The sequence below is a fragment of the Peromyscus leucopus genome, chromosome 5, assembly GCF_004664715.2.
Source record: "Peromyscus leucopus breed LL Stock chromosome 5, UCI_PerLeu_2.1, whole genome shotgun sequence".
Classification (NCBI taxonomy): domain Eukaryota; kingdom Metazoa; phylum Chordata; class Mammalia; order Rodentia; family Cricetidae; genus Peromyscus; species Peromyscus leucopus.
In genome coordinates, this window is record NC_051067.1 from 79,333,637 (window position 1) to 79,349,681 (window position 16,045).

The following is a 16,045-nucleotide window of genomic DNA, read 5'->3' on the forward strand; positions in this document are numbered from 1 at the left end:
AACTGTAAACCAGCCCCAATTAAATGCTTTCCTTTTAAAGAGTTGCCTTAGTCAAGTCTTTTCAAAGCCATAGAACAGTGAGTGAATAAGACAATGGCAAAGTTACTTGTTTCAATAAGGAGCAGGACAGTTCTCCAGCATATGACAAATACATTTTTTCTCTGAAACCTTAACTGTAGGTAATCATGTAATACATTTGGGAGCTTAGTATTTTGTGATGTGTGACTTGAAAGTAAAACATGTTTAAATTTCTCATGTAGAAATCTCAGTGCTTGCGGAGGTTTTGAAGTTTGTGATGACATGGTGGCTAAGGATATCATGACACCCTTGGTGGCGCTGCTGAGAGAGGTATGTGGTATTTAACATAGCCGAATGGTGACTTCTCCATGGAGACAGTTTAGGTGGATTTCCCCCCCAGTTCTTTGATGTCATTTGTCCCTTTAAGCATCCTGTGGCAATTTCATTTCTTTGCCTGGAAACTGACAGTACACAGGCATCACTAATACCAATCTATTGTTGTGTCCCTGATACCTTTATGATGATGAGAAGAGCCGTTTCTAAGACTATGCACACTTACCCCTTAAGAATTCAAATTTCTTTATCGCTCTGTCATATATGTATTTAATTTAGTCTTCACAGCAGTCCTATGAGACCAAGTTTTTTTCCCCTTCCTTTTTTGTGGTGCTGGAGATGGAACGCAGATCTTTGTGCCACCTAAAGTCAGGTGCTTTACTATTCAACTGTATCCCAAGTCCAAGACAGGTATTATTATTATTATACCTGTTTATATGATGATAGGCCCAAGGCACAGATATTATGAACTTCTAAAGATTATGTTAGCTGGGCGGCAGTGGCGCATGCCTTTAATCCCAGCACTCGAGAGGAAGAGCCAGATAGATCTCTGAGTTCGAGGCCAGCCTGGTCTACAGAGCGAGATCCAGGACAGGCTCCAAAACTACATAGAGAAACCCTATCTCAAAAAAACAAAACAAAAAGATTATGTTGCACCCTCAGGTTTAATATCACATTGTTCACATTATATGATGTAGCTCATTGGTGAAGGATGATGGGCTCTTACAGTTCCTCTTAGTTTGCCATGCCTTTCTTCTACTTTTCTACATATAGCCAATTTTCACTTGATGCTGCATAAAAGACCCAGTTTTGATGTGAGGCATCAGTCCTGTTCCCTTTAGAGTAGTGATTCTATACTGGAGGTGACTTTGCCCCCTGGGGACATTTGGCACTGTGCTGCTGGCATCCAGTGCATAGAGGTCAGGGATGCTATAGAACCTCCTTCCATCCAGAGGGTCGCCTCCCATAAGAAGTCCAAGACTCAAAGAGAGTGTTTTAGAGAGTGCTGTGTACTATGCTTGAGGCAGATCTGCACAGAGGTTAAGGGCATCTATCTGCACAGAGGCTGGAATGTCTGCAACTGAAGGCCAGCTTCACCGTGTATTCAGCTGTATCTTCATCAGCTTCTTTGTGTCTTATTTTCCTACTTATAATGAGACATAAAGGTTAATAGTTGACCTGCCTCATAAGTTTGTTGTGAGGATTAATAACTTAATATAAGAAAAATGCTCAAAACAGTACTTAAGATGGTGCTGTACAGATACTAACTCTTGTATTTCTTTGTTATCTCTCTTTTATCATATTAGGAAAAATACTTTGTATTGATTTTGTACTTTCATATAAAGTGTTGGACTCTACACATATCAAACCTTAAGGACCTTTCTTGTCTGAGATTCTTGCCAAAGGGATTTTTTTTTAAAAAAGTTTTTATTTTATTTTTGTTTGTTTGTGTGTATATGTCTGTGTGAATGAATGTCATGTGTGTGTGTGGGTGCCTTCAGAAGCCAGAAGAAAGTACCAGATCCCTTGGAGCTGGGGTTACATGTAGTTGTGTGCCGACTTGTATGGATACTGGAAACTGAGTCCAGGTCTCCTGAAAGGACAGTGCACACCCTTCCTCTGGACACACAGGATACTCTTTTTTTTTTTTTGGTTTTTCGAGACAAGGTTTCTCTGTGTAGCCCTCCGTGTCCTGGGATTCACTCTGTAGACCAAGCTGGCCAGGAACTCAGAGATCCACCTGCCTTTGCCTCCCAAGTGTGCACCACTACCACCAGGTCAGAGAGTGCTCTTAACTGAACCACCCCCAAGGCAAACATCATTTTGAGAAATGTACTTATGACCATATGATATGTTTGTTAACCACTGTAATTTCTGGTGTTTTGCTTTTGTAATTCTTTACTATTATTAGCTTTTTTGCTTAATTAATCTTTTGAACCAGTGTGCTAATCATGTCATTTGGTTGCAGTGTAGCGCTGGACTGGATTCAAATGAGATGTCTCCACCGGAGAAAGCCGATAAGAACAGAAATTCTATTGAGAGCATAGCCAATGAGGCTGTGAATGTGCTGTGGAATATATGGTAAGGTGCCTTCCAGGAGCAGCCTCCGCCTGCATCACTGCTCAGCATCACTGCTGTTCTTTCTGTCACCATGTAGGAACCTCTTGTAACTGTGGGGCTGATAGTTACTAGGTGGTAGGTAAGATCTGGTGACATGAGATTCATCCTCCTGGTCAGCCCAGTGTGCACCTGCTTTGTTGTCTGGAATGAAAAAGGACCACAGGCATTGGCTGATGCTTTTTGTATACTGCTCTAATAGTGATTGTTTGTATAGGAAGTAAATTCCCAAGAGGAACTCTAGAACTGAGTAGGAACAAGGCCACTGTTTTCCATGTTGCTGGCATTGGTTAGGATAGAGTGGACCTCGGCTGGGAATGACAGTAGCTAGAAAGAAAGCCTGAAAGCACTGTTTTTTATTTTATGTCTATAATTATAGCAGAATTATAGTTACTTATTTTCAATGGGGAGCAATTAAAATACTGACCTAAAAGCAGTGTTTTTTAGAATATAAGATTGAGTTAGACCTTGAAAAGCTGCCTACATACCAGTCTGAGTCTGCCTGAAATTTCATCTTAAACTAGTAGGTACATTCCATCCCACCAGAAAAAAGATTTGAGAAAATGGCTTTTCCCCTTTTCTTTTTAGTTTTTCTTTTTTTTTTTTTGTTCTTTCCTTTCTTCCCTCTCTCCGTTCTCCCTCCCTTCTTTCTGCCCCCCTCCCCTTTTTATAAAGGGTCTCACTATGTTATGTTGGCTGGTTTTGAACTCATGATTCCCTTACCTTGGTCTTCTAACTGCTTGGGACTATAGACTGGTTAAAAGAAATGGTACATGATCAACTAATGAGTGCTTTTCCGAGCACCATCAATTTTTGACTTTATGTCACATAATTTTGTTGTTTGGAACTCTGGGCCTCATGCCTGCTAAGCACAAAATACATGTTATACCACTGTAGTTTATCTCACTGAACTGGAATTTAAAAAAACAAAAACTTACTATTTTTAGTTATGTATATGTGTGTGGGTGTATGCATGTGAGTGCTGGTACCCTCCCAGGCCAGAGATCTGCAGTTAGAGATGGTTATGGGCCTCTAGGTAATGGTGCTTGGAATTGAACTCAGGTCTCTACAAAAGCAGCACTCTGAACCTCTGAGTCAATATTCCAGCTTTTTTTATTTTTATTTTTTGAGATAGGTGTAGTCCAGGTTAGCCTGGGACTTGCTATGTAGCTAAGAATGACCTTGAATTCCTGGTCCCTTGTTCCTGTTTCCCTTGTCCTGGCCTTACAGGTGTGAGCCACTACACGTGGCCTAAACTGGGAGTTTTAAGAATATTTTCTTTGAGCCGGGCGGTGGTGGCGCACGCCTTTAATCCCAGCACTCGGGAGGCAGAGCCAGGCGGATCTCTGTGAGTTCGAGGCCAGCCTGGTCTCCAAAGCGAGTTCCAGGAAAGGCGCAAAGCTACATAGAGAAACCCTGTCTCGAAAAACCAATATTTTCTTTGAAAAGAGCCTAATATATCTGTCTCCAAAGTAAACATACTGTCTTGAGTGCCTGTGAGTACACACTTTACAATGTACAGTTATCCACTGTACATTGTGGTAGATAACTATTATAGTTATCATAGCTCCTAGACTTTTGTTTCCCAGTTTACATTTCTTCATTGATACATGCTTTGCCTTCTTGGCTGTAGTTCAGTACTGAAATAGCTAGATAGCTAACAGAAAAAAGAATTTCTTGGATAGCATGTTTAATAATGTAGTCACCTGTTAGCTCTGTTAGAATGTTATGTGTATATGCTTACATTGAGATTATTTTCTGGAAATGAATAAAATTATTCATCCCTTTTACCCTGATTTTAGTGTGTATGCTTATAAGTGGTATTGATAACTTTTTATTTTAAAAAAGTTCTATGATTTCAAAATTAATTACTTAGAGTAATTTCTCTACAGATTGAAAACTCTGCTTGATGAAATTATAATGTCACTCTAGGAGTGAGTAAAATATGTTTTTTCAATTAAAAATGTTGCTTTTTATGTGATAGAGGCTTTTGTCCTTACTTGAACTCATTATTATTGAGTGATTGTGGAGAAACAACAGTCTGCTCAAGGAGCTGAGGCCCTGGGCCGGGTACTACCACAGACAGGATGCAGAATTTCAGGCGGATTGCCTCACCTGTGGGTCTTGGGTTTTCTTAAATCTATAAAGTGGGAAGTTGGATGAGATGATTCTGAGGCTTCCTTCAGCTCTAAGCCTCTCTAAAGGGATCAACAGAAAGATCCCACTCTGATGGAAATGAAACACTGGCAGATGGTTGTTGTGTACAATGAATATGAATGGCCATTCTTTCCTTATAAGTGTTTGACTCCTGATCATTGATTTTTATAAAGCATAGTTATTTTTTCATAGACTTCTGTGGTTGATTTCTTAATGTTAAGATATGAATAGTAAAACTTATTTTTCCCCTTCAATTTAGTGAATGCAGTAGTAGAGCAGTGTCTATATTCAACAAAGAAGGGTGTTTGGAGACTGTATTAAAGTACTTGCGTAGGTTCCCCACCAGTGTTGACCTGGCTGTCTCCGTAGGTAAGTGAAGACAGTGCTCATCTGTTATTTGTGGGTTGCCTTGTTTAGGACAGCATGTCTGCTTTGCAGCAGTGATTCCTGTCTTACTGTTACTCTACCCAAGTGTAGAAGGGAGTTCTGTTTGTATGGAATTCCTTTAAATCTGTGGCTTAAACTTAACAATTCTACAGGGTTTGGTTGTTGTTGTTGTGGGTTTTTGTTTTGTTTTTGAGACAGGGCCTCACTATGTAGCTCTGACTGGTCTTGAACTTGGAGTATAGACCAGGCTAACCTCTAGTGCTCAGATATCTGACTCCTGGGTGATGGGTTCAAAGTTGTGTGCCACCATGCCCTGGTCCATTCTGCATTATTTTGTTCTGAAAGGGAGGAAGGCAATTATATGAGTATATGTAGTGTGTTACTTCTTAGAAGCCTTTATTCTTAGCCAGGTGATGGTGGCACACACCTGCATAGGGATCTCTGAGTTCAAGACAAGCCTGGTCTACAGAGTGAGTTCCAGGACAGCCAGGACTACACAGAGAAACCCTGTCAATAAAACAAACAAATAGAAAAGCCTTTATTCTTGAAGTTTTCATTTCTATTTACTAAGAAACAGAAATAATAATCAGGCCTTTGTGCCAAAGTTAGTTGGAATCTAGCCTTGCTTGAATGTTTTATACTACTTTCTCTGACTTACAAAGAATGCTGATAGTTTTTTTGGGGGAGAAGCAGGCAGGGGAGTTGTAAAAGAAGTGATCAAACTTTCAGTTAGGCCAGTGCTCCTTTCATGGGAGCTGAGGACATGGATTCCACACTTGCCTTTATCTTACTACCTCCTCTGTGTTGGGCCAGAGAGCCATTGAGAACCCTCAGTTCAGCATCAGGAGGAAGCAGAACCCGAGAGTAGGCAGCTAGGCAGAATTCTGGGTGCAGGCAGAGAAACACTTGAAAGGGTTTCTTCTCTGCCCAGCTCCCCTTTATTAATTATGCATATTTCTAGAAAGGGAAGAACTATATTCCTTTTTGCACTGCTTCTCTTGGGTTCAGTAAATACTTTTTTTCTTTTCTTTCTTTCTTTCGGTTTTTCAAGACAGGGTTTCTCTGTGTAGCTCTGACTGTCCTAGAACTCGCTTTGTAGACCAGGCTCGCCTTGAACTCAGAGATCTGCTTGCCTCTGCCTCCTGAGTGCTGGGATTAAAGGCGTGCACCACTATCACCTGGCTGATACTTTTTTCTTATTAAAGTTACTCTGTTTGTGTGTGTGTGTGTGTGTGTGTGTGTGTGTGTGTGTGTGTGTGTGTGTTGGAGTGCCTAAGAGGCTATCAGAGGCTGTTGTTAACAGGCAGTTGTGAGCTGTCAGATGTGGGTGCTGGGAACTGAACATTCTGTAAGAGTGCAGCATCTGTTCTTTTTTAGCCCTGACTGGCCTGCAACTTGCTCTGTAGACTGGGCCGGCCTTAAATTCACCTACCTCTTCAGTGCTAGGATTAAAGGTGTATAATACCATGCCTGGCTCTCAAGATACTTTTAGGAGATGAAAAAAAGGGAAACAAAAATAAAATAGTGGAATAGTAGTGAAATAATAGTGGAATAAATAGTGGGAAAATTTAAAAGATCAATTTGTCAAATGTAGGGGATAGTGTTGTAAGTGGGGATTTTAGAAACAGCTCACTGTTTTAGAAATTAGCAAGTGTCTTTATCTTAAACCAGTTTTTATTGTAATAAGAGAATTTCAGGCAGGTTAGTTCATAGATTTATAGAAGAAAATATAGGAGTGAGGCTGGAGAGATGATTTAAGGGTTAAGAGTATGTACTGCACTTGCAGAACCTAAGTTTAGTTCCCAGCACCCACATCCTGCTGCTCACAACTGCCTTTAATTCCAGCTCTAGGGGAATTGGTACCCTCTTATGGGCTTCTGCAGGCACCTGCACTCATATGCACATACCCACAGACAGATACACACAATTAAAAATACATCTTAAAAAAAAAACTAAAATAAAAAAAAATGTGGTGGGCAGTGGTGGTGCACACCTTTAATCCCAGCACCTGGGAGGCAGAGGCAGGCGGATCTGCATAGCAAGTCCAGGACAGCCAGAGCTACATAGTGAGACCCTGTCTTAAAAAGGAAAAAGAAGAGGCTGGACGATGGCTCAGCGGTTAAGAATACTGGCTGTTTTTCCAGAGGACCTGGGTTCAATTTCCCAGAACCCACATGGCAGCTCACAACTGTCTGTAACTCCAGTTCCAGGGGACTTGACACCTTCACACTGATGCACATATAATAAAATTAAATAAATTTAAAAAAAAAAATCCATTTTCTCCTTCACTGTAGGCTCCAAAGATAGAGCTCAGCTTGTCAGCCTTTCTAGGGAAGCACTCACTGGCCCCAGTTCTTTTTACTCTAATGTACCTTTTCACAGTGATTCATCATAAGTCATTTTGAAGTGTGTATTAGTGTTTTCTTGCTGTATTTAACTAGATTGATGATTTTATAAACAAAGGTTTTGCAAGTAAAGTAACACATATAGTAAAGTTTATTCATAGAGTTCTGTCCTGTACAGAATAACTTTTGAAGTTATGTTTATGATAGCATTGATAGCTTTTCTTTCCTTCTTGTTTAGATGATGAGGTGGTGGTTTTGCTGTACCGTGCTGGGGATCCAGCCCAGAGCTGTGTTCATGCTAAGCAAGCACCCTGTCATTGAGCTTTTACCCCAGCTCTTTTGTCTTGTCCTTTGCTAAAGTGACTAGCATTAGTCCCTTAATAACACAATCCTTTTAGATGTAAGTATGTGTGTTGATGTGTACGTACATATCTCTGCACACAGATGCATTCTGGGATCCAAATTAGATCCCAGCAGTACCCTCTGTTTTATTTTTTACTTCAGATTTACTTAGTTTGTGTGTATGAGTGTATATGTACCATGTGCATTCCTGGTGCCCTTGGAAGTCAGAAGAGAGTTGGATCCCCTGAAACTGGAGTTACAAATGGTTGTGAGCCTTCATATGGGTGCAGAGAACCGAACCCAGGTCCTTTGCAAGAGCAGTTAAGTACTTTTTTTGTTTTAGTTTTTCAAGACAGGGTTTCTCTCTTTAGTCTTTGCTGTCCTGGAACTCACTTTGTAGACCAGGCTGGCCTTGAACTCATAGATATCCTTCTGAATGCTGGGATTAAAGAATACAGATATTAAAGTCATACACCACTACACTCATCTACTCTTTTTCTTAAACAACCGTAACGTATAAGGTCATTGTAACCACAATGTCTAAGACCTCAAGTTTGTTCTTGGCAACAGAACTACCATTAAGCATGTGGTGCCTGGACTAGAAACTTGGTCATAAGCTTCCTGCTACTGGTCTATGATAAGTGTATAAACTGAGGATAAACTATAGATATTTATAGTAATTCAGCATTGCTACAACATTTAAGAGCCTTTTAAGTTAGTCTATGAGAGTCTAGTTCTGTAAAGAATTAGAAGTTTAGCCCTGATATTTGTGAAGCCTCTTTTGTATGTACCATCCTTGAAGTAAAGCCTATATAGCTATAGAAGTAGATGTGTCTAGAAATGGCAAAAAATGCACATTTTTGTATGAGTTATACTGGTGTAAATTATCCTAAAATTGTTGATTTTTTTCTCATAGCATACTGCTTACAGACAGTAACCGAAGATAACCCAGAGCTCCTGAAGTCTTTTGATGGCACAGCACTGCGTGTGCTGGAGTCTGCTTTGCTTTGTCCTGTCACCTCTATGGAGTACATTCTGCTGAAGACACTGGTGGCAGGTAAGGTTTAGCCAAATGATACAGTGACTTGTATGGATAGCAGTGGAGGCCAAGATTCAGCCTTCCTTCATTTTACCACTCCAGCTCTGTGATCTGTCTGGTCTGAAGATCTTAGTATTAGAGCAGGACTTTACCTGACATGGTTTTCCATAGTTACGAAGCCTTCTAGAATAGATGTTTCCACTTCTAAAAAATTATTGTCTTTTTCTTTTCAGGTTTTTGTTTGTTTGTTTTTGTTTTGTTTTTTTAAGACAGGATTTCTCTGTAGCCCTGGCTATCCTGGAACTCGATCTGAGACCAGGCTGGCCTCAAACTTCAGAGGTCTGCTTGCCTCTGCCTCCAGAGTGATAGGATTAAAGGTGTGCACCACCACTGCCCTGCTTATCTTTTCTTTTTACACGTGTGTGTGTGTGTGTGTGTGTGTGTGTAGTTGTGTGAGCTTATGTGTCCCACATGGTATAATACAAAGCATGTTGTTGCATAGCCAAATTTCCAGATCTCTTCATCCTGCAAATGAAATTTTTTATTTTATTTTATTTTTTTGCAAATGAAATTTTATCCACTAAATGAGAACTTTTCCTGACTCTGCTCCCCTTTCCCATCTCTGGTCAACACCGTTCTGCTGTGGATATGACTAATGAAAAAATTAACCTTACACAAATAGAATCATTTGTATTTGTCCCTTTATGGCGGGGCGGGGGGAGCAGTGCATAGCCTAAGGTCTCCAAGGTTGTCTACGTAGTAAAATACATCAGTACTATTTCTTTTTAATTTTTGAGACAAGGTCTGATGTAGCCCAGGTGGGCCTCAAACTTACTGTATAGTATGATGACTGCAAACTTCCTATACCTTGAGTGCTAGGAGTATAGGCGTGCACCACCACATCCAATTTATGCAGTGTGGAGATCAAACCCAGGGCTGTGTGCATGCTAAGCAAGCACTCTGCTGACTGAGCTATATTCCAGCTCATTTTCTTCTTTTTCATGCTGAAATAGTATTCCTGTGTGTGTGTTTGTGTGTGTGTGTGTGTGTGTGTGTGTGTGTGTGTGTGTGTGAGAGAGAGAGAGAGAGAGAGAGAGAGAGAGAGAGAGAGAGAGAGAGAGAGAGAGAGAGAGACTCTTGGGTGTTTTTGTTGTTGTTGTTTGGTTTTGGTTTTTTGAGGCCTCTCCATAGCTATGGCTGTTCTGGAAGTTACTCTCTTTTGTCTTTTCATTCTCAGATGGGCACCTGTGTGGTTTTCACCATTTAGCTATTGTTAATCATGCCACAGTGACCATGACTAGTTTCATCTAGCCTCTGCTTTCAGTATTTTTAGTTATGCCTAGGTGGTATTTTTATGTTGCAATCACTTTTTTGGAGATAGGGTCTCGTATGGCTACAACTTGCATTGTAGCTGAATTGACCTGGAACTTGTGATCCTCCTGCCTTCACCTCCCGAATGCTAGGATTGCTGGTGTACAGTACCAGCCCTGGTATTGCAGTCCTAGGGGTTGAACCCAGGGTTTTGTGCATGCTGGGCAAGCATTCTACCAACTAAGCTGCCATTCACTTTAAAAAATTATTTTGATTTCTTCCTGGAAGCACTGTTTTATTTTGATAGGAAAATGCCAAGAACTTGCAGTCTGTCTTTTACATGAGATTTTGGAGGGTTAATAACATCCCAGTACACTTGGGATTTAAGAAGCTGCAGAGAAGAGTAGCTTAGGTGAAAATGGAGGAAAACGGCTTGCCTTCTGTCATTTTAAAAGAAACTTGATCAGTATCTCTGGGTGTGCAATGTTCTATACCAGAGAAAGATGTGTGTGCCAAGGCAGGGTGAACAAAGGCAATTAGGTTGGATATTTTGAAATTACACCAAAGCCTAAAGATTCAGCCCTGTGGAAACTCTTTTTCCCCTCACTACTATATAATATTATTTTGTTCCATTTAGTTATACTTCATTTATTTTTTACTATTATTCCCTTTATTATACCAAAATCAGTCTCTATTACCTTGTCAGTGTTAGAACCCATTTTTAATAAGGATTCCACAGGCAATTTCTTTGTCTTCATCATTTGTCTTTATTATTTTTTCCCAGGCACAATATGGAACCTAAAGGACATTATCCCATCTAAGAGTCAGGCAGAAATCATAAGTGCCATACTGAAGATCTTGTCTGAAGTTCTGGAGGTGAACGCTGCTGACACAGTCATTCAGATGAGGGAGGCTGAAACCCAGCGGTTAAAAACAGCTGCCGAGACTGAGGACATACTAGCAAATGCTAATGGTGATGGTTTGGTTGAAGATGATGAAATGGAGGAAATTCCCCATAAAAGAAAACTCAGAAGGAAAACGTTTATTTCCGATTTACTTCCAGTAAGTCAGAATGGCGTTCAACATGAATTAATACATCTATTTTTTTAAACAGGTGTCCTTAGCATTATAGAAAAATACTATAGCCTATTTTTTAGTAAAAGTCATATTTTTCTGTTGATTCTTATTATGACATTAGAAATATACCCCTGTAGAAGAAACAAACAAAAAATGTCAAAAGTGAAATCTTTCTGTGTGGGAGCTTTCATTTCAGATACCAGCCTGGCTTCCTGATGCTGTCCATTCCAGTTACCCATTGCCTCCCAGGCTGTTTTAGTATTTATCTTTAGCAGAGCAATAGGCCAAACCTTTTCCCCGCCTCTGCCATCAGGCTGAGCGGAAGAGACTGGGGAAGTGGTGTCTTTATGCTGGTGTGTGTTGGTGAGGGTGCACAGTCGTGAGTATTTCAGCTGAGAAAGTGTCGATGGACCCATGCTTTGGAAGAATGTTTTCCTCCAGGAGGTGAGAATAGAGGAAGGCAAGGAAGACCCAGGTGGGGTCTGCTCATGTGTATTCCATGCTGTACGAGCCACAGATGAGATTCTTCAGTCATGTTTTCTGCACTTGGGGATCCCTGTTTTTAGGAAGACAGACACATAAGCCTGTGGTTGTGAGCCCTGTGCTAAGAACAGTGGTAGAATTGCGATCAAATTCCTGACATTTCTGTAAACTTGGTACATGTGACTAATCCCAGATGGGAGAGTGAAGGAGAAAGCTGTTGGCGATGACACAGGCCAACTGAGCTGTGTGAAATGGTGAAGTAAGAGAATTGTGAAGCTGTGGTAATGTTTAGAGAGAGCACTCAGCTGGCAGGAAGAGCAGGAGGCTGCTAAGGAAAGTTGACAAGCCTTGGCTAGGAGAATACAGTTCACATCCTCTCATGGGACAGTGCCAGGGCTAGATTGTCTTGATTCATATGAAATGAATTGAAATTAATTGTCTTGAGTCAACATCTTACAGTTCTGATTAGTTTATATTTAGAATTCTTTACATCGAATAAAGCTCTAAGTATTTTCTTATAGATTGTTTGCTTATTTTATTTTGTTTTAGCTGCCCTAGTAGGTGGGATTACAAGTGCCCAACTCTTACATTCTTGAAGACTTATGAAGCATAGTTTTATGGGTTTTTTTTCAATTATTATGTTTTATTGGGAGGGAGAAGGCACATGCATGCCATAGAACATGTGTGGAGGTCAGAGGACAACTTGTAGTAATCAGTTCTTTTTTTCTACCATGTGGTACCTGGGTTTGAACTCAGATAATGAGGCTTGGCAGCAGGAGTCTTTAACCACTGAACCATCTCTCACCTGCATAATGTAATCTTAGAGCTTTAAAGAAATCAGGGTTTTTATATATAGAACAGTTACATATGAACAACCAAAGCATTGTGTTAAGTGAGAAGGCCATTTTATCCTCAAGTTGTTTATAAACCAGAAGATGCCCTAAAAATCATAGGACTTCCTCTTTGAACACAGCCATGTATTGGAGCCTCGGATTTAATCCTTGTCTCACTTTGCGTCAGCATTATTGAAAACCAGCAACAATGGAGGGAGGCACAGCCGTGCGTGCACCTTGTTCAGAGGGAGGCATGTCTGAGGAACCCAGTAGTGTTTCTTGGAATGTCTCAGGTTGGTTGAAGGGTAGACCTGGAATGTGCTTGTGTGTGGAGAGTGGGAATGTGATGCATGTGCTTTCAGCTGGCGCTGTAGTATTCTCTGCTGTCCTGATGGATCCAGGCAGGCTGCTTTTCTACTCTGTCTGCCCATCAGAGGTTGATGTTGTTTTGAGACAGTCTGCCTGTGGCTGACTTCAGACTCTTAAGTCTTCACCTCTGGAGCGTTGGATTTCCACGACACTTAGCTTCAGAAATGGAAATTGCTGTGAGCTTGTCAGGGAACCCTGAAGGATCTGAAATTCTTGCTGGGAGTCGGTTTCATTCACGTGTGACTCCTCTTGTCTGCAGTTTGGCTTCCAGGAGGCTCTGAAAGGAGTAAGGGGAGGAGAAACCCTCCCTCTGCCAAGATCAAGGTAGAAACATCACAGCTTAAAAAATAATTGGTGATTCAGTTTAACGTACTGCCCTCCTGGGATTACAAATTTGAACACTCATGTTAGCCAGATGTATTTCCTTAAGTATTATCTTAAAAATAGAGGGACTGTGGGCGGGGAGATTACTCAGAGGGTGAGGGTGCTTGCTCTGTAAGCATGAAGACTGAAGCTCACACACGCAGAACTTATGTTAGAAAGCCAAGCATGGCTACGGGTGCTTGTAATTCCAGTCTTAGTGTAGACAGATGGATCCTCAGAGCTCAGTAGCCAGCAAGTCTAGCCAAAACAGTAGGCTTGTGAGTCAGTGAGAGACCCTGTTGCTGCGTCCAGCTCTTCTCCAGGAACAGACCTGATGGGAGTGGTGAGGGAATGACAAGTTGGGGTCCAGTAGTCTGGACTCTCAGCTGAAGAAACTGCAGGACCCTCGAATCTCATTATGTTTATTATATAGAGTTGTACAGAGAAGGAGTTATTACATACATATGTATCACGTATTATTACATACAGCTGAATAAGGAGGTGGAGCTATTACATACAGGTAAACAAGGAGACAAGTTTAATTTTGGTAGGATCAGTCTCTGTAGCTTAGCAGTCTTCAGGCCATAAACATCCAAGGGCAGAAAGCTATGGTGGACATGCTCTGCACACACTGTCAGCATCCATACATGGGTCAGAAGGAAAGACTTTGCCATTTCTCCGTGGGTCTGAGGTTCTGAGGTCCTTCGCCTATGTCAAAATTGTACATTCACTCACTCAGGGCTTTCTCTGCTCCTACACCCTGTCTCAAGGCGATGAGGTAGGGCACGACAGAGGAAGCCTGCCTCCCCCTGTGTGTGTGTACTTGTACACTCATGTGCCTTCACTATTTCCATATGACATACACACAGAGGGGCTGAGGATAGTGTCAGTGGTAGAGTGCATGCTAACTATGTTTAAGTCCCTGGCTTAATATTGGCACAGTGAAAGAAAGAAAGAAAAGTTTGAGCTCATAAAGTATATTGTTTTCTCAAAGCAAAAATTGCTTTTAAAGCCTAACTCATCACCTTAGATAATTAACATGCAAGTAAGTTAGCCAGCCAGCATTTAGGTGCCAGTAGAGTGCTAGGTGTCAGACTCAGACGGTCTATGAGTACCAACTCACAGTAAGCTGAGATCCTTCAAACTGCCTGTAGGTTCTGCTGGAGTCCTGTCAATTAAAAACCTTCAGTTGCATCATTAAACTTAAGAAGGCATAACATAAATATGTAAAGAAAAGAACAATTTTGCTGGGATTAAAGGCATATGCCACTACCATGCTGTGAAAAGAGCAATTTTCTTTTTCTTTTCTTTTTTTTATTATATATATTTTATTTTACAATACCATTCAGTTCTACATATCAGCCATGGGTTCCCCTATTCTCCCCCTCCCACCCCTCCCCTTACCCCCAGCCTACCCTCCATTCCCACCTCCCCAGGACAAGTCCTCCCCCGAGGACTGCGATCAACCTGGTAGACTCAGTCCAGGGAGGTCCAGTCCCTTCCTCCCAGACTGAGCCAAGTGTCCCTGCATAAGCTCCAGGTTTCAAACAGCCAACTCATGCAATGAGCACAGGACTTGGTCCCACTGCCTAGTTGCCTCCCAAACAGATTCAAGCCAATCAACTGTCTCACCTATTCAGAGGGCCTGATCCAGCTGGGGGTCCCTCAGCCTTTGGTTCATAGTTCATGTGTTTCCATTCATTTGGCTATTTTTTTTCAATAATTGAGTAAAACTGAAATTTATTATAAGCCACAGTCGTCCTAGGACCTCCATGCTATATATATAGCCTCTATGGTGAAAAGAGCAATTTTTAATACACGCAGAAATAGTCCCTCCTTAGCTCCCAGGCTTATAATTTATCCAGTCTGGTGTTCTATTTCATTTGTACCTCTTCAGTTGCCCCTTCTGCTCCTGGTTACTTTGACACAAATCCTAGATGCCATAAGGTATTCTTTATGTCAGTTTGATAACAGTAAGAAGTAGAGGAGCCGGGCGATGGTGGCGCACACCTTTAATCTTAGCACTCAGGAGGCAGAGGCAGGCAGATCTCTGTGAGTTCGAGGCCAGCCTGATCTACAGAGCAAGTTCTAGGACAGGCTCCAAAGTTACACAGAGAAACCCTGTTTCAAAAAAAACAAAACAAACAAACAAAAAAAAAAAGAAGTAAAAGAATGCTCTCAGCAGCAATTACATAAATGGGAAGCTAATCTCAGAATTTTTTCTAGCATGGATCTGTATACATTTTAAGTAAGAGAATCCAAAGCAAATCTATTTAGTGACAGTCTATTCTTAGCTGAACATCACACACACAGAGACCTGAATAGAAATGGTTTTTATACACAGTGTGAGTAGAAGAAACATGGAATATAAATTCAGGGATTGCTTTTAGATTAGCAGTCTGTTTTTGATTTTTTAAAAATATACTTTATGTGCACATTTATCTATAAGGGTGTTGGATCCTCTGGAACTGGAGTTATAAGCTGCCATGTAGGTGCTGGGAATTGAACCTGGGTCCTCTGGAAGTAGCCAGTGCTCCTAACCACAGAATCATTTCTCCAGCCCCTGTTTATGATTTTTGCAGGGGGAGGGTGCTAGGACTGAGCCTATCTCTCTCTCTCTCTCTCTCTCTCTTCTCTCTCTCTCTCTCTCTCTCTCTCTCTCTCTCACACACACACACACACACACACACACACACACACCATGCATTCTATCAGCCATCCTTCATTTTTGTTAGATAATATAGGCCAAAGTTATAGTTAAGTTTTTAGACAAAGCATTTGTTGGTGGGATTTTATTTATTTATTTGTTTGTTTGTTTGTTTGAGACAGTGTCACTGTGTAGTTCTGGCTGACCTGGAACTTGCTATGTA

General features: G+C 41.1%; 1 protein-coding gene across 2 annotated transcripts in view; it reads left to right on the top strand.

Moving 5' to 3' along the window:
• The window catches only part of Heatr3 (HEAT repeat containing 3), a 38,619-nt gene that overhangs the window by 2,533 nt on the left and 20,041 nt on the right, over positions 1–16,045 (top strand). The window contains exons 3-7 of one of the 2 annotated variants that reach the window (XM_028891817.2): positions 261–348; positions 2,321–2,433; positions 4,886–4,995; positions 8,617–8,757; positions 10,835–11,112. In XM_028891817.2, coding sequence (XP_028747650.1) covers positions 261–348; positions 2,321–2,433; positions 4,886–4,995; positions 8,617–8,757; positions 10,835–11,112 — 730 coding nt within the window. Of the gene's footprint in view, positions 1–260; positions 349–2,320; positions 2,434–4,885; positions 4,996–8,616; positions 8,758–10,834; positions 11,113–16,045 lie in introns of those variants that run through there. The other variant, XM_028891818.2, reaches the window with a different exon arrangement.